Source organism: Zonotrichia leucophrys, chromosome 1A (genome assembly GCF_028769735.1).
Source record: "Zonotrichia leucophrys gambelii isolate GWCS_2022_RI chromosome 1A, RI_Zleu_2.0, whole genome shotgun sequence".
In the NCBI taxonomy this organism is placed as follows: Eukaryota; Metazoa; Chordata; class Aves; order Passeriformes; family Passerellidae; genus Zonotrichia; species Zonotrichia leucophrys.
The window spans coordinates 5,592,173-5,618,784 of NC_088170.1; the positions used below are offsets into that span (position 1 = coordinate 5,592,173).

Here is a 26,612-nt window from a genome sequence, read left to right on the forward strand (position 1 = left end):
GAGCAATCATCCATTACTCTTGCAAAGATTTCTCTCTCTGCTCTCACCTAAATACAGGTAGCTACTTTCTCTCTAACAACAATAGAACAGAAGAATTCATAATTCATTTTACAGGCTCTAGGACAATTGACCTCCAGAGTTTCTACAGGGCCTACAGGGAAAGTGGGGCCCACAGCACAAAACCCCAAAAGGTACACGCAAGGAAGCCATAAAGAAATTTTAAAATGTGCGCAAATCAAATCTAATGTAAAATACAGCTTATAGAGAGGATGGAAGATTCTTTCCTTAGAACTGTGAAATGGATAGGAGACAGAGAGGAGTTTAAGATGGGAGATGGGTTTGATCACTCACCTCTCTCAGCATGTTGTTTTCCTTTTCCTTCTGTTCAAGAAGGCTTTCCAAGTGGTGCACGTGCATCTCCGCCTCAGCCAACCGTCGCGTCCGCTCGTGGTCCTCCTCAGTGGCTTTTGCTGACAGACCTTTACTCTGCAGCATCTCCAGCAGCTTTTTGATGGACTCATCACGTGCATTCAAGGTCTGTTTCTGTGTCTCAATGCGCAGTTCCATCTCCTCCAAGGTTTTCCGTAGCAGGAAGAGCTCCTTGGCCTGACGCTCGTGCTCCGCGTGCAGCCGCTGGAAGTTCTCCTCTGTCAGCTCTGCCACCAAGGGCTCGCTGGTCCTGCTGCTGCTGTCCTGCTGGAACAACTGGTTCAGGTCCCTCTGGATCCTCAGCTCATCCTGGAGAGCCTGGATAGTCATCTGCATATGCTGAAAGAACAAACAAATGAAATCAGAGGAGCCACATCAGACCTTCTGAGCCACCAGCCAAGAGGAAACCACCATGCCAAGAGACTCACAATAGGGTTTTTAAAGCAGAATTGAGGTGGAGCTGGGTTATTCTACAGAAGGTTCAAGTTCCTCCTCCTATGCTTGGTAGAGGTTGCTTAACACTTAGAAGACTGTTAGAAGACTTAGAAGACTCTTGCTTGAGTGACTCTTCCACTTACATCAACTTGAAAGAGTGACTTTTTCAAACAGGAAAATGTCAGCAGCTTTCAGCAACTTATATTATTACCCTTCCAAACGTTCACCTCCCCTACAGAACAATTATGCAGAGGAAGACCCAGAAGTACTACAGAATTACTATCTTGGCAGAGCAGAGGGGCACAGTGCTATTAGAATTTACATTTCACCCACAAAACCTAATCACCTGTGAAGGCTCCCAAGCTCTTCAGCAGTAACTCTACACCTAGCACAGATTTCCTATTTTACTCAGAAAAGAAACTTCAGCTTGTAATGAAGAAACACAACTATAGAAATCTGCATAAATGCTGCATAGGGGAAAGGGCCAGAAAATGTAATGCATGAGGATCTTAGCACAGAAGAGAAGTTACCACCTCACAAACAGGAAAATGAAGTCAATCAAATGATCAGCAGCAATTTGTTGTTGTGCAAGACAATAAATCCTGTCTCAATGACTGAATACAGTGGGTTAATGTAATGGGACAATACAGGAGAAGCAGAGTTTGCCCACAAGTGTCTGTTTATATTTCAATAAATATGTTTTTCTTCTCAGTAAGACAGAAGTATCAAGCCAATAAGAGAGAAGTACAAACACTGCACAAAGATTTGATTATCAGAAATGAGATGCACACTGAATGATACATCTCCCTTAAGTGAGGCAGACATGCTTACAATTTAGTCTGAGTGTGAATAAGTCGGATGCACTGATCCCTGGGGTCCACATTTATATTACAAAAACCAGTGGCTGATATACAGCTATTTCCAGTATTCACTAGGCTAAAGTACTAGAATAAGTTATATTCTATGATTAAACTTGATGCAGACACACTGGTGAGGTCTACAATGTAAAGATGGTGCAAAATTAATGCTTTCTATAAATCCAAGTACTTGATTTTACTCAAGTATTTGTAAAAGGAGAAACAATGATTTGGGTTTAAGCATTACTCCAAGAATATGTTTATCCCAACTCTTATGTAAAATGCCTTGAAGATGTTAAAAAGCTGTCTGGACACGGCCCTGGGCAACAGGCTCTAAGTGGCCTTGCCTGAGCAGAGGGGTTGGACCAGCTGACCTCCCACCAACCTCAAGCACACTGTGATTCTATGAAAAGACAGCAGATAGCATTTACAGCAGAGTTACTTAACTCCCTCTATTTGTGTTCTAAGAGCAGCTTTTCACAACCAAAATTGCTGTCAGCTCACCTAAGGCCACTAAAGGGAACAGTCTTGCTATTTGTCCTTCCTTAGGTGGCTGGCACTGACAACAGGATCAAAACTTCACCTGATGGCTGAAAATCAGCCCCAGCAAACACCAAACAAAATGCCTTAGCAGACACGTCTCCAACTGAGTCGACAGTGTGGCTACATCAGCACTGACTCTGGTGCAAGGCAGGGGTGGCAGGCACTGCCAAGGAGCTGGCAGAGAAGAAAATGGAAATATCCTTTACAGCATCAGCATAAACTGAAATCAGCTTAAATGCATTTGGTTTAGGATCTGTAATTGCCTTTTCTTCTACTTCAATAACACAATATCTGGAAGTTAGTAACTTGGTTAATCTACAAATACACTTCAGGTTATAGAATCTGTGTGACAACATAGCATGGGTATATTAGGTGAGAGAACAAGTAATTACTCTGTTCTAAAATGTACATTGTGTTTATACATTGGTGGCTGCTCAGATTTATTTTCAAGAGATGAAAAATATGTGAAGGGAATTAACACGGAATTCCAAAACATTTTCAGAAATCACTTTCTTTTAAATTAAAGATCTCAACTTTCAGTTATTGACTGTGGTTTGGAAAAATGACAAAGTGAGAATGCCAGAACCATGTCCAAGCCTTGAAACTGAGGCACTACAGGTAGGCAATCAAAACCACTACATCTGTTCAATTAATGCAAGTTGGTTGAGCTGTTGAGTGAGCAGAGAAAACCTGCTGCACTCACTAAAAAATTGCCTCCTCTGTACCTGTACCCCACCAATAAAGTCAGTAGGACTACAACAGCAGTAGTGAGGAAAAGTCCTCAAATTTTGTTATAATTAAACAGTAACCTCACTAGATGTAAATTTACAATTCCACACACGAGTTAATTCCATTTGTATTTGAGAAGCCCTACTTATCCACAGCCCAGCTGTGTGTTGTTCCTCCAGCTAACAAACAAATTCCCACATGCTCCCACCTGGCTCTCCACACTCTGCCACTTCAGCATTTCCTTTCTCCCAGGCGAGGAAAGAGCTTCTTCTCAACAACCACATCATCGATTCAATGAAATTATTTCCTCTACTCAATGCTGTCTCGGAACCAAACTTGGGTTATTTATAAACATCAAGGGCCTAAATCACCCAACCAAATTCTTACATTTCTACCATCTGATCTGCTGTGAAATGTCATTTCAGGTTACATTGACAAAAATGGTGTCTCGGACCCACAGAAATTATTTCCCCTAAACATGGAAATGCCTCCCTGGAACTTTTGGGTCACTGAACCAAAATCTATTACATGATTCAAACACATGATGTGGAAAAATAAATTTAATACCAGTGACAAACAGGATTTACTGATGTCCATCAGTCTGTGAAATAAAGACAAGGCAGTTTGGAATACCTGACAATTGGTCAGCACTTGCCTGTGATTCAGTTTCCCAGGAAAAATGAAGAGGTGGAGTTAGCAGAAAAGTTAGAGCTGAGCTTAGGAATAACTCCCACTGTTCTCTGAACTGCTGCTCAGTCTAGAACAAACTTGATTATTAAAGGTATCTGGAAAGCACACCACAGAAAATTATTCTGTGCTTCTGACACCCACTCTTTTCCAACATGCAAAATGGGTTCTTTTCTCTGCTTTCCAAATTTTTTTTATGGTTCTCAGAATAATAAAACAATATTCTTTACTAGCTGGTATCATAACTAAACTACTTCTTCAGTTAAAGTTTCTTGTCTTCTATATAATTTTAAAGAAAACATAATTTTCCTCCTGAATGTGCAGGCAAGCTTTACGAACATCTCATCCATTTTTTTAGACTTCACTTTTAGATCAGCAACTATCCTAGAAAGGCAAAATATTTTCCAAGTTTATGCAACACTAGCCACTAATAATTAATTTCTAAGATCTGACTAGAGAAAATTGAAAAATACTGTTGAAATAGTCCTATCTAGAAATAAACAAGTTGTAAAAAAAAGTTTAATACCACTGAGCTTCATTATGCAATACTGTACTAGGTAACAATCATGCTTTTGTGAAACAGTTTAATGCTGGCAACGTATTTATAGTAAAAGCAATTACTGTGAACCTGTACTTTGCTTGAAATTTATTGCTCTTATCTCAAATCTTGAGGATTCCCTGTGTTTTTCAAGTAATGAAAACTAGTCTTTAAGCCTCACAAGAAACTATAACTACAAGTAAAAAACACAAAGGTATTTTTGTGACCACAGTTGTCTAGGTATGGTTATATCCAATGAATTTTTCTCTTGACAGAGCTAAGCACCTTGAGGATCATCTCAAACAGAAGTCCTAAAAGGACATGGTGCACACATAACCTCTTACCCCAGGTGTTCCTCTGCCTGTATTACTTCCACGGGTCAATTCACCAACCAGAGAGAGATTGACTTTTATCCAGCAGCCCAAAATTTACATCTCTAAGTAGCAGAACACGATTCAATCTTTGCCTCCAGCTACCAGGACTCAAATTCACCTTTCCCACACCCTGGCAGATGGGTGAGCTCCCAGCCTAGAGGGTGGGTACAGCCCATGATGGAGAAGTTCCTGGGGTTTGGCTCCCAAAGCTGTGCTGCTGCTGCAGTCTCAGGGTAATCAGCGTCAGGACTGCACCTACAGCTGTGCTGGTGAGAGCTGCAGGCAGCTCCTTTCATCTCTCTCTGTTGAAGCTTTTCTTTTTTGCATAAAATATTTAAAGATTCAGTAGGCCTGACAGAAAGTATTAAAGAGAGCACAGCCTCTTATTCTAATTGGTAGAACACATAAGAACAGAAAGACCTGAATAGCAATACTTGCAACTAACTTAAATGTTTATCATCTCACCATTCCAAAAAGTGGGGGATATGCATTTTAACTTTTTCAGTCAGAAAAAGAAATTTAATTGATATTCTACAGCCAAGACCTGTATTCTAACCCTACATTTTAGATCAAAAGGAGGCAGCCACTGCTACTACCATGACTTTGAAAGAAAGGATTAAATTGTGATATGCTTTTTTAAAAAAGGATTTCCAAACTCATCTTTGCAAGACAGAGCTTGACCTACCAAGCTACAGAGTTTAATATTCCAATATGCATCTGTTCATTTGGGTTTGGATGCCTGATTTAGATTATTCATACTGCAGATACTGTCTGTGTAGCTACTGTAATCAGACATACAACTTATCCCATATTTTATTCAAGAAGTCTAAATGCCTAAATTAGACTTCTGGGTTCTGCAAGGCACCTAGCCACCAAACACTTCCATAGTTAAGTTCCTCTTAATCTCCTCTATTTAAATTCTAAGTAGGTTAAACCAAGAAAATTCCTTTCATTTTTGAACACCAAGAAAAAATACAGTACATTCAAGAGAAGCCTGAAAAAATCAGCAAAAAGAAACAGAATGTACTCTTTCCCAGAAACAAGGGAAAAACATAACATGCAATTATGTGACAGTGTCACAGAAACGTGTCACAATGAGGTGGGGAACTATTGTTACATTCTCCAAAACTCAACCACTTCACAAAAAATTTCTCTGACACTGGGAGAACACTGAAGACTCAATCATGAGCAAATGAATGTAGGGTAGTGATAAGGACAGGGAGAAAAAGAGGGGTCCTACTAAAATATTTAGTGGTGTGAAAGCTTCCACCTGCAAGAGAGGTTCAAGCTCTTACTCATCTCCATATGACTCAAAGGAGGCTCCAGTCAGGAAGCAAAAAAGATGTTCTTGGGTGGATCTCTAACAAGTTATCCTTACAGAAAGGACTGAGACAGTTTCTGCTTTGCACAAATATTGACTGACTTCAAAATTCAAGCTTGCATTCCTCACATGTCTGTGTCATAAAGGGAAGAGTGTCAGGGACTTTGTTCAAATTAGCCAAGAGACCCCTCAGCAACTCTCACACTCTATTTCCTGCTTAGGGTAATCTCATCTCACTCTTACCAAATTCTTAATCAGAAATTCCACTCCACAGGAAGAAAAAACCAAACACCCTAACAAGAGTTTTGCTGAAATCAGCAGATTTAATAAAAGCTTCTTATAAAAATATTACTGAAACATAGGATATTGAAAACTTCTTGGTCACTTCTACTGCTAACCCACAAAGCCAGTACAATTCAGTGCATCCTGTACTTTCTGATGCACACGTATTTGGCAGTTTTCTGCCAATCTGCTCAGCCATCAGGCTGCTCCTCATGTAGGAAACACTGCATGCTTGGACACACACAGGACAGGTGTGCTGCTTTTGGCTGGGGCAGAGTTATTGTTCTTGCTGGTAGCTGCTATGGGGCCGTGTTTTGGATTTGTGCTGAATACAGTGTTGCTGACTCCGGGATATTTTGGTTATTGCAGAGCAGGGCTTGCTCAGAGTCAAGGCCTTTCCTGCCTCTCACCCCACCCTGCCACTGAGTGGGCTGGGGGAGCTCAGGGATTTGGAGGAATTAAAGCCAGGAGAGCTGATCCCAACCCACCCAAGGGACACCCCAGAGCAGGGGATGCTGTGCTCAGCAGCACAAGCTGCGGTGAGGAAGAGGAGCATGGGATACTGGATTTATGGCACCTGACAACCCAAGTCACCATCACTTCAGGATGGAGCCCTGCTTTCCTGGAAAGGGCTGGACACCTGCCTGATGATGGGAACTAGGAAATTAATTCCTCATGCTTTCCCTTTACCTAATAAACTGTCTTGATCTCAACCCACAAGCTGTCCCACTTTTACCCACCAGGGAAAGATGAGTGTCTGTGTGGTAGTTAATTGCTGGCTGTGGTTAAACCACAACAACACATTTCCTTTTTTTATTATATATCACATAGTTCTGTATTTCTTTTTCAGGATCCAACCCAGGAATAAAAATCCTCAAAATTTTAAAAAAGAGAAAAAATGTAATTTGTTAACGAAGCAAAAACTAAATTTTGGAAGGTGGCAGTTTACAGCTACTCTGTCCTTAAGCCAATTATTTTTACTTCTGGCAAAGACAGACAAGGTACACAAGCTTTTAGCTACAAAAGGCATTGCAGGTCTGAAATGTACTTGTAGTACCTATAAGCACTGCCTTACTTTTGTTTTTAGTTCACCATGAGTAAAATGCTATTTCTCTAGAAAGGAAAGGTACAATAATTATGATATATTTTATTTCAGAAGGACAATTCTCTAAGGTCTGTTCATCAAATTTACATCACCAAAAATGAGTATGTAAATGAAAAAAAACTGTTTTTCTTGCCAGCAAACCCACATGCACAAATTTTTGCATTATGGCAATAACTTTCATGTTTCTTAAAACAAAAGCATTTCAAACATTTGTAAGAGGATGAACCACACTCAGCTCAAAAGAGACCACATGGAAAATGGTAGAGGAGAGGATTTTGTTACTGTGTGAAATGACTCCCTCCCATGCCCAAAGAGTTAAAGTTTTGGCAGCATTCCTGGGAAATGGATTCTGCTGAATGCCCTGCAGAAGCAAAGGCCTGGCTGTCGGAGGGAGTCCCTGCTGACATTCAGCTGCAGCCCACGCAAAGACATTGGGAAAAGGGCTAATGTCAGGTGTCCAGCAGGGCTGTGAACAAACACAACTTGCTGAGTCCAGAAATGCTACATATTCCCTCTAAGATGGATCAGGGGCTTCAGAACCCAATTTAAATGGAAATGAGTGGGTGATTTTATAGTGTTAAGCTTAGGTACAAAATACTGCTATGATTTTAATAGGATTTCATTTGTGAGAGTCAAAGAAAGGGACCTGTATTTAAAGACAACCTTATGTTGCATTATCTCTGAGACAGCACAAGGGCAAGATGGTAAAAAAGTGCTACAGATAAAGAGTTTAAGTTGTCAGTAATACATTTGTCAGCTGAACTAGACTCACACAAAATGACCCATTTAAGGGGGCAGTGTGCAGCAGCCTAATTCCTTTACTCCTGTTTGTACCAAAAAAACCCCAACAAACCCCAAACAAGCCTGCAGGAATGAATTTGGTGTCCTAAAGGAAGCAGATCAGAAAGAGCCTGCAATGCAAGCAGCTCATACACAGTGCACAGGCTGTGTAGGTAAGGTAAAACAGAGTAAGTGCAGTACACAGCTCTCGGTGCTAAATGTCCACATGCAAGATTTTATCTGTGGTAAACATGAAGCAGCTTTCCAAGGATAAAGGTAGGCTGTTTCTATGGTCAAAGTATAGATGTGGGCAGTTTCTGCAGAATATCTCATGCACATAAAAACAAGACTTATTCTAAAAATATTTTTGTGCCCATTCTAAACATTCTAAAGAAATTCACACACACACCTGTGTGGTAAGAATAAAAATTCTGATTAGGCATAGGCAAACCTGTTAAAATCCTAAAAAGCACACATTTATCAGTTTTTTAGCTATGAATATAATTCTGACAGTTCTCTGACTTCCTAAGGGAATTTGAGCTCTCTGTCAGACACCAGAAATGGTCTAATAGGCAACTAGAACTCAAAGGAAAATTATTTTTGAAGTCATATCAGTAAGCCCCAGCTACTCCGTGTTTACATTTCCAAAGGTAGGTACTTCCACATCAGTAGTTTACTGTGCTTCAAAAGCTTCTGCTCATGCAAATCTTCCAAGAATCTACATTTCACACCCTTTGAATGTCAGCATGCTATGATCCTGTAACTAAGAAATTGGATTCTTTTTAAGTGCCCCTCATCTTTCTTGCGAATAGGCATTTTGGGATTAGGGCAAATGTCTGGAATTTCTCACTGAATCAACAATTTATATACTGACTTTAACCTCTGTTTCCCACCAGGCTGTCCAAATTGGGTTAGTATTACATTACTTAAACATCATGTTTTATTTATTTACAAATGTGAGCTTTGATTTTTTTATTCTTATGCTGCCAAAGAAACAGCATATTTGCAGTTTCATACACTGCAATAAGATAACTCTTTGCAGATTCTGTCTCCCCTGCCTGGCAAGCGTAAGTTTCTTTTGTCACAAACTGTGTGGATAAAATGGATCTTGGTGCATGAGGTTTCTGTTAAAAAAATAAAAAGCCAATACCCAAACATCAAACTAATCTATATTCAGGCCAGCCATGACAGAACTTAAGGAGTTCAATCTTACCCCATTTTCCATGTGTATAAAACACACCCAATTTCACCCAGAGTACAGATTACTTCTAAATTGCATCTGTTAAATAGGTGCTAAAGTGCCAAATTCAGCTTCTCTGAACCTCTCACCCCATGAAAGTAATTATAAATTATTATGGCACTTATGAGAAAGAGAATTTTAACATTTACATATGTATGAAAGTCTAATATTTTCAAATTAATAGCATCTATATGAAAGATGACTCATTTGTTAATAGATTAGGAGCTTTTCTGCACAAATGTATTATCAGTCACCTCAATTAGGGAGGTCAGCAAATCCATCTCTCCATTAGCTGATGCAAGGAATCAATCCAAGATAAAAGGTGCTCTGCTACACAACCTTTGATTTTGTGTTCAGTACTTTCCAACATATCAGCATACATCAACAACATGCTCTAAAAAGGAAAAATAGCTGCTGATTTCTAGTCAGAGAGCGCTATATGAAAAATCAATGCACAAGAAAGCTGCTGATTACTTTACCCATCTCACCCAGATTTAAACCACCTTCTACACTAGTTGGTTTGGAGAGGTCACAGTATAAATTTCTATGCACGTACCCATGTGTCACACAAAGATATTTTAACCAAAATACCTGCAATAACTGCATTTGCATGCATAGGCCAACTACCTCTCATCTAAGAATATAAAGCTGGGAGTAGGCTGGATCTTTAAAGCTTGTTGAGCAGTTCAAGATTGTGACTGCTATATTTCAAATAATAGTTTGACTTAGGACTGAATATTTAAAATAACTAGTTTCAATGTAAAACAGCAAATTTTGAACTTCTGCTTGCCCACAGCAATACAATATCTTGGTTTTAGAATGTGCCCTTCACCTGCAAGTAACAGTGGGAGACCTGAGCCACCCAATGCTCAGAAACTGCGGAGTGGTGACTACAGTAAAAAGTGTTCTTTCCACACTGTGCCTCCAGAAATTGAGTTCTCAGCAAAAATTAAGTATTTCTAAGCCCCACCAGACTGAACTATCAAACCTGGACAGCAGCTCACCACCAATCTGCAAACACTGAAATTTACTGATGGTTTGTTTCCTGGCTATTTTAATGCATTTTCTTGAGAAGGGAAGAGTTCAGATGATCAGATATGGCCATAAATGTGAGAATACTGCACACAGGACTTGAAGCAAGAGAGCACCTGATATTCAGGGTCTCATAAACAACACTTGGCTGTTTGGAGACATGTGGAAATTCTTGGCAATGGAGCCTTTTACCAATGCTCAACCAACAAAGAACAAACAGCCAAAACAGCCTCTCAGCTGCACTACCCATGGGGGCAATGAGGCTTTGCCACCTTGCTTACAATTTTCCTTGAGATGATTAGATGGCAACATTGCAAGGCAAAAGCTCTTAGGGAGATGATTATAGTGCAGAGGCCTTGTATTGTCCCACAACTCATCCCCCTGTTTCATTACAAGATGGAACCAATTTTACTATGCCATGACCATGCCTCTTGCTCTGCTTGTTCACAGCCTCTCCAATGTGCCTTCCCTAGCTGCTCCCTATCCTACTCAGAATTTTAACTGCTGCATCTTCTCACATTTGCTTTATCATCAATTCTTCAGGGACAGCACACCAAATTTCCTGGAAAAGTGTTTGCACATGGTTTTCTTGTTTTAAGCCACAATAAGGAACAACTGCAAACCTTCCTACTCAGTTAAAACTCCAAAAGGTCTAAAACAATTGCTGAAACAAGAGCAGTACCCAGGTATAGCATCAGCTACTGCAGAGGACTACAGTATGTGCACTGCTACATACAGGAAAACAAAAAACCAAATAAAACAAAAGCAAAATCAATTCATTCATTGTCCCTTCTTGAAGTAAAAACTATGGGCCTTTTTGAAGTTATCAATGCACTACAGCCAAATACAATGGCAGCAATTATTTTAAGACTATTTTGCAAGCTTACAGCTTGAAGCTGTCACAATTAACACAAGTTCTTGCCAGACAGAAGATATGCATCCCTTGCATCTCTGCAACTTCTCATTTTCTTTGAAATGTAAGGAGGAAGAAAATAATCACTTCAACAACATTTACAGAAGCAACAATCACAGAAAAAACTCAACTAAACCTGTGGCTTTTGACATGATACATGGTATTTTAGCCCTCTGCCATGAACTACTGGCTACACTCACAAAGGAACAGATTTGAAATCATATTTTCTGGATATGTCAAGTCTCACCAAGTACCATTCTGGGAAGACAGGCAGCTCAAATGAATTACTAGAATTTCAGGATAAATTTAGAATATGGCTGCAGCAATCACTGTCCCTGTGAAAGAACATGTAAAAAACCCTCTGATCAAAATGTTCTGGCACTTACCCTCCTGTTGAAATGACAGCAGCACCTCTGACAGCAAAGCAGAACACAGCACATTACACTGAGTTCTAAAGGAGCTTTGTGTGACTTTTAGGAGGCTAAGCAGCTTTAAGAGATAAGCAACAGAAAAGCATTAATAACTTGAGTAGCTCTGGAAATGGGAAGGCCTAGCACAACCCACCTCAACAGAAGTGGTAGATGCAGTGATGGATGCAGCTCTGCAAGTACAAATTCAAGGATTTTCATTATTGAGATCTTTACTAGATGCTAGAATGTGATGGAAAATACCCAAACAGAAAAGTTTTGGCATTCAGGAGATTGGTTCTTTGCCTCAGACATCTTCCTGCTAGGTACAAGGATTCTCAGAGCAGGAGGCAATTCCCTCTGCTCAGTCACCCACCACTGCAGACATCAGGTGCAGTAAGCTCAACTCCTAGTACGTATCAGAAATCCATCTGTTCACAATGTGAGTTAGACAAGCTAAAATGAGTACCTACAACAGGACTGACAGCTAGAACGACTTTTGTCAGTGAAAAGCTTTAGTACTGTCCCATCTAACCTTGCACATCACTCTAGAAATTGAGGAAATAGAGAAAAACATAAAGGAGATCTGACTTCATGGCAATAAACATACAACTAATCCAACACTGAATATTCTTGCATTGCCCGTGAATCAAAATGGACAGTTGGTACAGACAGCATAGATAAAATTATTTAGGGTGAATTTCTCACTGAACAAATAGTGGCTCTTAATAAATCTTTTCAGGAGCTGCTTACTCATGAATTAGTACTACATGGCCATTCCAGCAGTTTGTCATGCTGTCAGGCTTCTTGCAGAGCAATGACTGAACTCTTGCTTCTTTATAGACCAGGTGGAGAATACATAAATGTTCAAGATCTGCAATAACAGAGACAGATAATAGATAATAAAGATCTGCAAAAATGGATAGAGATGCCGGGCAATAAAGTCTTTTTGGTTCTTTATGCAGGTCATCCTGTAACCAAGTGCTCTGCATTTAAATACTGCTCAGAGAAATATCTAAATCTGCTGATAGATCTGTATGAGCAACCGTCAAGACAGAAAGGAGAATGGAATTCCCTGTGTTGAGTTCAAGGCATCAATCCACCAACTGTAGCAAGAGCTTACCCGTGTCTGAACAGAGGTAGTCCTCTCAGAGCTACATGCTTTGTAAGAGTCTGGTAATTCAGAACTAAAAATGAAAACTGAAAAGGGCTTGTAACACTGAAAATCTGGAACACTCACGTGTCTAGTGTTAGACACTTCATTTCAGGGCAACACAACTGGCTGGCTCTGAAGACCCAAATCCTACTCAACTCTTGGGTATTTTCTGGGACCTAGAGGGAATTAGGGTAAGAATTATCTCTGTTCTTCATCCATCTCAGTGCAAGGCCAAAGGAACCATGGTGGTTCTTACTTAAATGCTAAGCTTAAGGCACATTTCAGAACACCTTGCTGTGCCTTCCCAGAGAAATAAATCCTTATGTTAATTAAAAGCAGAGGTTAGCTCTTTTTTTTATCACTCAAATGGATGCCTAGATTAGGTTTACTAGACAGAAGATTCATACACCTAATTAACACAGAAACCCTGAATGCATTACTAAGAAACCACTCCTCAATCCTGGATTTCATAATCCCTGCACTCCTTTTAGATTTCACCTAACATTAACATATGTTTTACTCATCATTAAAACACTCTCTTGGCAAGGCTTTTTTGAGATACTTTTGCTGCAGAGATTCATGACTGGTTAAAGGATAAGAAGCACATGAAGTGTTCTTCTCTCTCCTTTCATTTTCAGGGAATGAGGAGGAAGAAACAGGAAGAGCCAGCAGATCAATACCTGGCTGTGAGCCTGCTGTCACTGGCAGGATTTTGCCTTTTTTAATTATAGATCAGTTTACATGACAGCAGGCCTGCTGGCAAGAGCCAGGGTACACCTGTCTCAAAGGGGAAACAGGATCTCTGCACAGGAGCCAGCAGGGCTCATTGAGAGCTCTCAGCCACATTGGAAGGGGGAAGGGAAAACAAAGCAGCTCACTAGAGATGAGCCAGGGTAGCACTGGTGAGGTTCTGTCTGCTGTTGGTGCAGGGATGGGATGGAGACCCACACAGCTGTGAAGATGCAGGTTCCTGAGGTGCTGGAAACCACATGATGAAGCACCTGACAATAATCACACCAGAAATAGAGATGGTGCTGTCCAGGGAGGAGCAGTGGGGATGATGAAGGGTCTGAGAACAAGTCCTGTGGGTGGATATTACAAAAATCTCTTCACTAGAAGGGTTGTTTCCTCACTGGCTGGGTTGGTTACAAGATGTGCAGATGTGGCACTTGGGGACATGGCTTAGAGCTGGGCTTGGCAGTGCTGGGTTACGGGTTTTGTAGCCACAGTCAGTAATTTGTTTGCTTTTTTATTCAGATTTTGTTTTTCTGAGGAAAACCTCATTAAAAATCTTAATATACAATGTTCAATACAGGACAACTGGTATCATAATATACTCTGCTAAAAATAAAACCCCATTATTTGGTTATTTTTACCAGAAAAGGACAGAACCAATCCTTTTGATTAAACTACCACAAACAGTTCAAGAAATGAAAAAATGAAGTTGAGAAAATGAAGCAGCAATTCAACTATTTTAAGTAAAAGCAGTTGGAAAAAACAGCTAGTTAATAAATTATTTAAAATCTAACATAGAATAGGTGGAAAAAAGCATTCTTAAAAAAGTAAATCACTGCTTGAGCTAATAAACAGTGATTTATAAACTCAAACCTCAACCACTGTCAGAGGAGAATATATAATGGAGACTAAAAACATTAAAAATGGCATCTTTCCTTGGTCAAGATTAAAATAATATTTTTAAAAGCTCTGGAGAACAGCCAAGCAAATAATGCAATTGCATTTCTTGGAGTCAAAAATCACCATCCTATCACTTTCTAACTATTGGTTCCTTCAAATCCTTTGGACAGCAACTGTCATGTTTATGTATGTGCCAGGATAACCAGAATAATACACCACCAGCCCTGAAACACAACCACAACAGTGAATCAAACTGTTTCAGCAGAAAAGGATTTAGAGCAATAAATAATGAATGAATAAAAGCTTTCAAGAAACCATTACCATCCTCATGGTCTAAAAGGTCTGAGCACAAGATTTGTATGGAGAGGTGATAATTCTACCAGCTGATAAACAGGAAACACCTCTCAGAGCACACTTGTCCTTCATTAGGCTTTGCTGGTTTTGTGTTCAATCTCTCAAACTATCAAGCAGCAAATAACAAATACAGTGCATTAATACTGGTTATGTATTTTATCTAGTCTATGATTTTTGGAATTCAGTACTGGTTTACTGCATATTATATTTTTCCCCTTCCACACCCACAGCTCTGCCCAGTATCCCACAGACAACTCTGACTCACAGGAGCCAGTTAGTGGAATAAACTCCTTCCATAATATCCCCCTTACCTACAGCTGCCAGCCAGGTTTATCTCCTACTGAAACTGAGCAACATGAACTCAGAGCAAAACTTATTGTGTTCAAAGCTTGAAAGTTGCTGCTTATGTCCTTTTCCTAATGTTTTACTTCTCTACAAGCCCTGCTCTGGTCACCAGCTTCTCCTTGGAGATGTTCCTTTCCTCCAAAAAAGGAGTAGGTATTGCCACATAGATAATCAGAATATTTAACTGTACCCTGAAAAAGCTGTGCTAGGTAGGACAGGACTGGTACAAATTTGTAACAACCTCTAGTATCTATTTTAAAGAAAATAAAACAGGTCAAGCCTGTTGCTAATATGAGGTTTCTATCTGAATTGTCTTCCAGAACATAAATAATTTCCTTGAAACAAATCTCTGCATTACTGATGTAATAATGAACAGCACTTAGACACAATGGTGCCTAGACACTACATACCTTAATCTTCCCAGAAGACAGACTGATAGCCTTACTGGAAAACTTGATAATTTATTTGGAGGAAGAATTTAACCCTCCAAATCTCTGTGCACCGCTCTCCTAGCAGCAGTGAGTCACTGCTGTCACCAATTGCCACACAATAACCTTCCTGTGCCTCTCTGCTGCTGGCACTGGCAGTGACTCACCAGAGGCTCCACTCAGGCCAAGAATTCCTGGGATGCAGCTTCTGTGCCCAGCAGAGAGCAGCTCTCTCAGCTTCACACGCTCAGCATCCCCAGGTAACAGCCATGGTACCCCACATCCTGAGAGGTTGTACCCAACCCAAACCAAAGCCCTGGGCGCATTCTGACACTACTAAAAGAAACACAACATGAGGTTAAATCTTAAAATGAAGACATTTATGGATCCTTTTATTTCTCTCCGTCCTCACAGCAGAATCTGCATTAGGGACCCTAGTTCAAAAGAGAAAACATTTGTCTTAACTAACCACATTTAAGGTTCCTAATGAGAAGTTTCAAAGACCTTCAATTTTTCATCGTTGTGTCTGCTCTAAAAACATTTTCAGTGAAGGAACATAGCACAAACAGTAAGTCACTAAAAATAAACTACTGTGCTGACACACTGTCTTAAATGAAAAATCAAGTACTCTTCATAAGCTATTTTAATAGAAAAAAACACAGTTATATTAAATTAGTCTGACAGAAAAATTCCTTTATTACTTTGAAAAAAGTAACACAAGAACCTTGACCCCTTCAAAGCAAACAGGTCAACTTAAATATTTAATATAAATAGGTAACAGCTGAGTAACAAAGCCAAAGCTGAGCCAATGACTGCACTGATCCATTCAATCAATTTATTACCTTCCAAATATTGCTACAAAAGTGAACAGTAAAATTTATGAAAAAAGCATTTCCCAAGACAGAAATAAATTTATTTTTAATTTATTTCTAGTTTAATTAATTACCAATTACAGTAAAATTAAATCAAAACTACACTACAAGTTACTACATTGGCAAAACATGACATTAAAAAATTTAATAGATGTACTGCAAAAATGTGAAACCTTTGGAAGCAGCTGTATTACATGGAAAAATGTACTTCAATATCCTCAGTTCCTGCTTACCTACCAAATCTTAAGAAATGTGTTTGAGTCTAATCATATATTTCAGAAGTATTGCAAGTACTTCTAAAGCACACTGCCCATGTATAAGCAGTACTCCTCACTGGCAAGACTGGCTATAACTGAAAGGAACAAAAACCTCGAGAAAATACCAAAGTGTTGAGGAGTCAATTTCTTGATTTCAGTATTAAAACCAACTCTTGAAATCACAAGTAAAGCTCCTGAAAGAACAGCATTCTCTTATGGGAAATAATGAGAACAGCTCCTACATAGGTCAAGAAGGTACAAAAACAGAATTTCCCAGTTAGCTCTTTTTTCATGGACCCTGATTATATTGGAAAACCAACAAGAAACATCAGCCTCACACTGGACTTTGGCTTTCTGGCTGGCTTTCCTGAAAGAATCACCTCCCACTCTTGCCTGGGAGATTCCAGTCACTCCTCTTTCACTCAGAGTTTAGTAACTGCACAGCATGGTCAGTCAGAACACAGCCAGCCCAGACCACGTGTCTGCATCTATTCACAGGAGAATGATGCAAGGAACCTGCCCACAGGCAGTGTAAGATAAGAAACAGCTCAGTTCTCAAAGCTCAACTCCCGTGGAGTGTCCCAGGAGTGTAAAGACACAGAGCTCAGTACTTCCCTGCCTGATTCTGCTTTGTCAGGGAACAGGCAAAAGCTAAAACACTGTGCCACTCCTCTGCCAGGAAAATGTATCAACACTAAAATTTTTATTTAATAGCAACGCCTTCTTTTTAGTAGTGGGAACTTTCTTATTCTCCTTGCCAACACAGCTCTGTATGTGAAGTTAAAGAGATGACTAATCTCTATTAGCAATTTTTGTCTGAAGCACTCAAGGCAGACACTGCTAACCCTAAGGGAACCTCCCAAGTACTCCCCAAACACTCAACTTCCACCACTTGCTCATGAAAAGCTTCCACACTCCTCCCAGTCACCACTTTCCCCTCAATAATGTAAATATCCCTGTTTTAAAGAGATACTGTAAGAACAAGAGCTCCACAAAAGTAGGCAGCATATACAGGAGGTGAACAAAAATACAGAATGAACATTTCAGATACTCTCAATTCATAGTTCCTCTTTTCTTTAAATGATTGTCCACATGTACCATCACAACAGAGGTGGCTGCATGCAGTACCTGAATATTCCATGGATTACCAGAAACTCCCAAGACTGTGGACACCTTCTTTATTGCCATGCTTAACAAATGTATGAATGAAAGTACTTGCAGCTCTGCAGGTCTCCCAAAGGGTAATTTTTCTGAAATGCTACAGATAGAAATTTGTAGTTTGGGGACAAACACTTTCTCTGCTCTATTACGACATGCCCCAGTGACCCAGAAGAACACACTCTGAGGAGGAATTGTCTAACCTGGAGTGTTCCCACTGGGGAAAAAAATAACAACAACAACAACTTTAAAAAAATTTAAAGGGCCATATTTTTTAAAAGACCAAGTTTTATATAAATATGATGATGAAACTTATTAGAAGGTAGCTCATGCAATGCTGTGTCTGGTAAGGATAAACAGGATATTTTGATACAGGCAAAGAAAAATCCTTCACAAAAAGTACAATTTAAACTACCTGTGTTTCAGGCTTTGGGTATATACAAGTTCAACTCTGAAGAAGACAAATATCAAAGGTTATTTATTTACTCCAAGCCCATTGGTATTTCATAACTGCATTCCATCCAGATAGTAATTAGGAGTTAGTAATCAGCTACATTCGTTTAGCACAATTTAGATATTTACAGCAAATACATTTGCTAATGAATAGATTAAAATTTTAAAAAGTTCAGGGCATGGAGTCATTTACCAGATGCTAAATCTCAAAAATACATGCAGGACTCCTACTGAGTCAATCAGTTGATCAACCAACCCAGAACAAGAGACAACATCTGGTCTGAAATGCAGCACTTACATCCTCAGGAAGGTGCTCATTTCAGTTAGAGCAGCAGAACTTCTTTAGACATTCTAATTAAATTTCTGAATGAAAGAATCAGCAACAGGAAAATTTCAATTTGTCTGGACAGCACAGAAGACTTCAACAAGACTCTCAATTATAAATACTAGTGCTACCCCAGGATGAATTCCTCTTTAGTGCACACAAACTGAGGCATGGGGGATGCAGAGACAAACCACCCAAAGCAGCACATGTCACCTGGAGGCAGCTCTTCAGGGTACCAGCTGCATCTCCTGCCAAAGATGTGGGGTGGAAATGCTCTGAGATTCAGTGTGGGCATAAATGGATTAAGCAGGTTTCTCTTCTAATTCTGTGCACTGCTCTTTCATAAGCCATTTATAATGGTGTTATTTCATGTTTAGTCACAGTGTTTATTTACTTTTAACAAAGGATTTGTGAAGTGAGTCTCAGAGGGAGCTTAGTTACAGCTCATTCCCACTTAAGCTGTAACAAACTGATGAACAAAACACTGTTTTGTGTGGAAACTGAAGTATCCTCAGCCCTCAGCACACTGCTCTGAGCATCCACAGAACACTCATACACATGGCAAAGGGTTGGAAGAAAAGTCTTCCAACCAGCAGTGGGAACAATGAAGGCTCTTCAGCACAAGGCATAGCACAGCAAAACCTAACTAACAACCACTGAAATTTGCTAAGCACTGGTCAGAAACACTGTGAAAGAACATTTGGACACAAGAATGAAACAAAACTGAAGTCCTAAAATGGCTGTTAAAACAACCTGGATGAAGCTAAGAGGCTACTGTTCTTGAGACTAACTTTGAAATCATACAGAGAGGGACTTTCTGAAGAGCAGACCTGCCTAGAAGCTTAAATAAAACCTTACCACTTCATATTACACCCATGTAAGCTTTCCTGCCGTTCATAAAGAAAGGAGGAGGCTCTCTGGGATTCTCAGACAGCCCTACTGTAAGTAAATACACTACAAGATAAAGATGTTCTACCTTTGGAAATATTTCCTGCACTCCAAGCTCCTGAAAAGGAAAGCTACTCATAAAAACTATAGTCAAGACATCTGCACGAAGAGATGAAGGTTCCAAATCCATGAGTATCTCAGTCATGCCAATATAGCTGAAACTATGTCAGGCACACCCTGCATTACCTTCTGCAAAACCCTGCGAGCAGAAGACAGACACATCAGCTGGGCAGCACAACAGAACAAAAACTCCAGGCAGCCCTGAAAACAGACTTGATGTGGAAAAGGATAATATTATTCTGGATTTTAAAGAGGCTGATCTCAGGTCCTTCCTAAATGCCAAACAAAAGAAAAAAAAACAAAACAAAAACCCAACAACAAAAGGCAAAAACAAGTACCCTGCATCCTTGAGTGTTCAGTCATGACAGAGCAACTAAAATGTCTTGTACTACAAGGATCACCAGTGTCTCCTGCAAGAAGAGTGCTGGCCACTGGTTCCAATCACAGCTAAGTCAGTAACTATGAACTTCCAAGTGTTATAAGAAGGGAAATTTTACAGTCTCTTTATTTACAGAAACTGCTTTGGTCAAGTTATCACCTGCAATTGATATCTTACAGTAAGAGAAATCCATCACATGTTTTCTGAATGCCCTGTGCCTTGAGAACATTTATGGCAAGACAAGCATCTTGAGCAGACCAAGAGTCCCAAGCAGCATGACCAAAACCCTGAGCTTGGACATCAGCAAAATGTGGAATCCTTTTACCAGATGCACAGTGTGAGTCTGCCTGTCTGGTACTCCTCCAGACTGACACGAGGGGGTCACAAAAAAGAGGGTGAGCAAGAAGCAGGATGTTACATTAATGACTCTTGGTATCCTGCAGACAGAAATTCAAGATAAAGGCATTTCAGCCAGGAACATGACTAACCAAAAGTGACAGCTGAAGGGGAAAGAGACTGAGGCAAAATGAGTCATATGCTTCCCAAAGAACACTCAAAACATACCAGTGAGAGAACACAAACTGAGCAAGTGACGGTGTGTAAATGGTAGCCTGCATATAAAGATCAACAGATGACACTCAGGTAAACCATGATATCTGCCCAGTATTTAAGAGGCTAAAGTATGAGATATGGTGGACTCTTCTATGCATTAAGCTCATCAAAACCCTTCATGAGAGCAAGCCTTCAGCTTGGGCTTATTTGTGAGGAGCTTTCTGGGCAGGGGAATCATCCAGGAGTGCTTTGAGTGGATGCAGTTGAAAGTAAATATAAACAGGTGTGAAGAGCTTCATATGTTTTACAGCCCTGCACGGAATATCCCTAGAAGAGAGTGGTCTCCATCCATCCATCCTATCCTCCTATGGTTTATACTAACAAGACTTGTAAAACCTGGTCAGCTCCCTCTAATCTCAGCACTGCAACAAAGTAATTCAAGGACAGATGTGAAAAAAGGAATTTTGCTTCCATGTCAAGATTTAAACACACTGATCCCGCTCAAGGTTGTATGGAAGCAACAATATCCTACAGAAAAAAAAAAGCCAGCTCCATCCAGCATCATCTGTTAAAGCAGCCAATTTACAGAAAACCTGTGGAACAGGCCAGAGCACAATGGAGGGAGCAAAGGAAGGGTTCTGCACAGGCTCTGATGTAACCAGAGTTCCCCTGTCATGACAGGCCTCTCAAGTAGTCTAATCTTGTATAAGGGATACAGGCATCTCCCAAGCCTAGGACAGAAGAAAAATGGTCTCAGCCATTTAACAAGGTCATCAAACCAGGCAGGAAAGCTGATGTAGCCACAGATTATTGCTCTCTGATCCAGCTCCTGGGCTTGCTCACCTACAGGATGGAGCTGAAGACTTTCAAGATGGAAGGATCTTCCCCTCATGCCCTGAAGCAAGTGCTGGAAACAGGAGCATATGGAGAGACTACACTTCATGCTAGATTCACTGCCTACAAGCTGGAGGAGGAATCACGAGTTGAATGTTTACACAATCTGAAACATTAAAAATTACTCTGATTCAAGGCCAAAGCTGATGGATGTGTCCAGAAAATAATTAAGTAGTCTCCCTTTCCTTACTTGAAAGGCATTAGACTGGAAGTCTTTGTAAACCAAATATTTCCTCAGGGATCTGGTCCTCCAAGAAAACATAAGTATTTAGCACTCCTGCTGGGCAAAGGCATAATGGCTGCCATTTAAAATAAGTCAGCTTCAGGAAATGAGACAGACACATGAAAGCAAAGAGAAAGAATGACTTAAAACCAGCTAAACAGCATAAAAACAAAGTCTGTGCAATGCAAGCTATTGCTCAGCCTTGTGCCACTGAAGGTACCTTGAGAGGTGCACTACATGGTTCTTTTACAATTTACAGATTCATTTAAAAAAATGGTTGGAACTTAGTACAACCTCTCACTTCAAGCAGGGCTGGTGGCAAAACTAGATCAGCTCAGCTCCTCCCAAATATTTATCCCTGTGCCAGAACCCATGGATTAGCAACTTCAAATATATATTTCAAACCTAGCATACACCAGCAGAACTTTCCTTTTAGTTTGTTTATATTGGAAATAACGTGGGACTGCATTTGTGCAGAGACAGTCAAAAATTTCAGTCTCACTCATACACACATGCAGTAATTCAAGCTAGAATTCCAAAGCCTGTACTGCATATATGTATTAATATTAACCACAGAGCATCTCTGTTTGGCTGGAACTGTTCAAGTTAATTGTAATAAATTAAAGTTTTAGCCTACAGATCTGTATTACATGGCAAAAGTGCCTTCATCTTTAAAAAAAAAAAAGAGAATTCTCACAGATGATAGAGAATATGAAGGTGGCAAAACATAAGAATACTGAGTATTGAGATTCAGCTGCTTCTCTAACTCAGTGTTTTTCACAATCTACCTTGGCCAAAACCAAACCAGTGCAAAAGGAGCAAAGTTACTACATGTAAAAAATGTTCAAGCTCTCACAACAGCAGTTTTCAAGTAAAAATAAAAAACTAGTAAAAAAATCAGTTAATAAATATTTATGCTTTCCAAATCACAACAATGCTGCAGTTTTCACCAAAGATCAATAGTACCACATCTTTCAATGCACCATCTCCTACTTTTGCAAATGCCTCTGCACTCCCTCAGGCATCCTCATTTCCTTCTCTCTTTATCTGTTCTGAACACAGCCAACTTCTATGCAATGGAAAACAGAAACCAGCTTAGCAAAAGACAGGTTTAACCAACCTAACAGGCAAGAGGAGCTGAAAGGAAGAAAAAAAATCATTAATTTACTAGAATAATGATCAGCAGTGCTGGGATCTGTAGGAAAGTACCTGCCCATAAATCAGACAGTGCAAAAGGAAAATCACACAAGCCCCAATACGGTAAATCAAGTAATTTGCAAAGAAATCAGAAGAGACCTTTGCTTTCCTTCAACTAATATTTTAGGCTGCTTGTTAGAGATTAATATAATGTGCCTAAGACTTTGCTGCTCCCTTTCTCGCCTCCCAAACTGGTTTTCAAGAAGTGTTTTCATACAACAAGTAACTGAGTTTGTATTATGGCATGACAGACTGACTTGAAATTCAGCAGGCCAGGCTATGCACAGCTATTTCCAGCAGCTATTGAGGACAACACATTTCATACCACTGACTTCTTAAAAAAAAAATCTTTCAGCCCACACTGAGTGCAAATGGATAAAATTGATCTCAAAGCAGCTGCTTATCTATTGAAGGTGAATATCCTCTGCCTAAATTCCACCAGGGAGAAATTAGGAAGCAATAAGCAATTAAAAACACATAAATATTGTTCCATCCTGAGAAGGGTCTGACTCTCGCTACCACTGTGATCCTGAAGAAAAACTGGTTTTTCCAAATTCAGAACATTTGTTCTGAGACACATGGCACTGAAGGAAGCTGATTTATGCAGTGAAGGCATTTGTTATTGCTTCCCTAGGCTTTTTACACCATCTATTGCTTGTCCTGAATATCCCTTCTAAGAGTTCTTTATGCCAGTTTCACAGACATACATATATATAAAAATTCACATATATATATATGAAGTAAAAGTTTAAAGAACGCTTACTAACAATATAATTTGAGAAATTTTATTACTAAGAAAATTATCTTCCAAAGCACATTAAGTTTTCAGTGCTGCTATTAGGCAAGTAGTATCTCACACACTTTTTATTTCATGCAGAGACAGAAACTGAAAACCTTAATTTCTTCTAACCTTATCCATAAAGCAGGAAGTTTTCTTTCTTCCACAGCTTATGCAAAGGAAGTAGAAGCTACAGAAATACTTCATTTCTTCCACCAACAGATATGACAGGAGGACTTTGCTGGGGCTCATTTGCTTATAAGCACTAACTTAGAATTACTGCCTGTGGTATTTCTGAGTCAAGCTGATTCTGTGAGATTAAGTACTCAGCTGATAGGATTTTTTTAGTATTTTTTTTTGTGTTTTGAGGGAAAAAGCCCTCATAGCTTCAATTCTAACCTCAGCAAGCTAGTGCCTGAATTGCAGCAGCTGCATACTCCCAACCCACAAACACAAAGCAGGGCATCATCCATTTCTTTGCATATGGATCTTCTGGAACATCCAGCTCCCAGGGCTGCCAGGGATCCCAGGTGCCAGCTGAAAAGCCCACCACTCAGACTAGCACTTAGTAGGAAATGCCTCTACGTGCTAGGAAAATGCCTTTACATCAAACAGCAGAACACAATTTGATTTGTTCATGAATTAAAAATGCCATTCAGAGTCAAATCACACAAACTCAGGGGAGACACATGCCCTAAAGACCTTATCCAAAAGTCACACAGCTCAACCCAGGTCTCTGTTTCCCCACTGTTGTCTAACTGGGTTAGACATACAAAAGTCAGAAGAGGACAGAAAGCTTTTGATCATTTGCCCCTCAGCAGCTAAACTTTAACATGTGCTCAGTTTATCTCTAATTTGCCAGAGACAGAAGGTAACAACTGAAAACTCTGTACATTTTGTTTAACATTTAGTTTTGTAATAGAACTCACAGTGTCACACCACTAATGGGATTACATATTTATTTAAAATTCACATGGATATTCTGAAATCCGTATAATTCATAAAGCTGTATCTAGCATTGAAATCTTCAAAATAAACAACTTTAATTACCTACCTGTCCATTAATCATTAATTTTTGGTGGATTTTTGGTAATTACCACCACCTCTTGCTCTCCTTTTCTACTAAGTTGGTAGAGCAAGGGGTGCATGAAAGAAACATTAACTTTTAATTCAGTAAGACATATTTAGCAGTTCAAAGTACTGGTATGAACAGTAACAAGTGGAAATAGCACAGACCCCTGACATGAATAAGACAGTCAATTTTCACTGGGTTTTAGGTGCATTTATTGAGACCTGGAGAGGACTCTGACTCAGCCACATCTCTGGAACACACTCTGACTTAGCTGTTACAAAAACTTAAGATTCTACCTCTTGACCATGAGTTCCTCCCCCAGAAAGACATTCACAGAGGTAAAAGGATGTCTGCTAAAAATGCAAATTGGCTTTCAGCATGCAGCATTATTTGACAGCAATGAAACATAATTACAGAGGCAACTGCTGAAAGAAGCACTCCTTCCCAAATAAGCACCAGCATCAGGCTAATGGATCAATCTATTTCCTAGACTCTAAAGAACACATATCCTTCAAAAAGCCTCTGCTCTGACTGTATAAATACTGTAATTTTATTGTTGCTTTATAAATTAGCTGGTAAACACTTCAGGCACTTGAAGCTCACACATTTACTTTTTCTGACACCTTGAGCATAAATTGGCACAATATTCTACCTCTTCAAGTTTCATGTCCTTATGCAGTAAATTGAGAACAGAGATCAGGAAATCTTCATTTCTGATTAACCTAACATAGATCTTAAATTTTTAAGAACTTGAACAGCAGAAATCATACTTAAAGCTAAAGAAATAAAGAATTAGCAAGTCAGCAGGACCTAGACAAAGGGAAGTGTATATCCACAAAGATGCTCTGATGGACCTCCACAGAGATACCTGGATATTCTAAATATGAGAGTGAATATACCTTTACCTTCAAATTTTTAATAAGTATCTTGAATGCTATGAAACATTCAGTAAGATATAACTGTTACTTTTAAGAGATCATATATGCCTCTGAGGAGGTTAAACAATGAACTAAGTTCTCTGTATATCTGAGAATTAAAATAATAACTGAAAAATAATTGCTAAAAGTTTCTTCTTACAGTATAATTTTATAATTGTAAAGTATAATTTCAAAGTAACATTCTCTAGTATAATGTTTATTTTTCAGGGTACTCAATTACTACTAAGGAAATTTTTTCTCCTTGAAAATTTCAAAAGTATCTCTGAATTTAAACCAAAAATATGCCCATCCTAGCTAAATATAACATATTCATTTTATTTATACTGCTAAACTGTCAAAAATTACCTAGAAAAAGGTCGCTATTTCTGTAGAATATAACATCTAGACCCCAAGATACTGTAGAGCAGTTTCTCAGTACAATCATGCCACCCCTTAAAAATCCTTAATCTTGCTCAGCTCCAGACTGGTCAATTAACTGCTTACAGAAAGATCCAAATTCTGTCTTTTCACATTTGCTTGGATGTATCACTTCATTCCATGATTTTACCACAACAAAATTGACTGCAATGAAATTACTCCTATGTTTCTGAGTCAGGTAGACAAAAACCATCAAAACTATTTTACAAACAGAACATTTACAAGCTCAGCCACCAAGGAGCTCACCAAAACCACGTTTGATTGAGGAAGCAATCCAGTCTCACATGAAAATGCAACAAAGCAGGAGACAACATGAGCATCTAATAATAAAGTACTCATCAGCAGTTAGCAGGAATATTTAGCCCAGCACTTCCTTCCCCACATTTCCAGAACATTTTTAACTAACACATGAAGTGAAGTTCGATCTCCATCTGTATTTCTGCAGGTGTTTTTCAGGTGTTGGCAGTGGGGTCTCTGCTCCAGCAGCTTCACAGCAGAT

General features: G+C 39.4%; 1 protein-coding gene across 13 annotated transcripts in view; it reads right to left on the reverse strand.

The window, feature by feature from the left end:
* The window catches only part of ERC1 (ELKS/RAB6-interacting/CAST family member 1), a 271,066-nt gene that overhangs the window by 211,299 nt on the left and 33,155 nt on the right, over positions 1–26,612 (reverse strand). For all 13 annotated transcript variants that reach the window (XM_064736111.1, XM_064736157.1, XM_064736148.1 and 10 more), the window contains exon 3: positions 352–768. In XM_064736111.1, the coding sequence (XP_064592181.1) occupies positions 352–768 (417 nt within the window). The remainder of the gene's footprint in view (positions 1–351; positions 769–26,612) is intronic.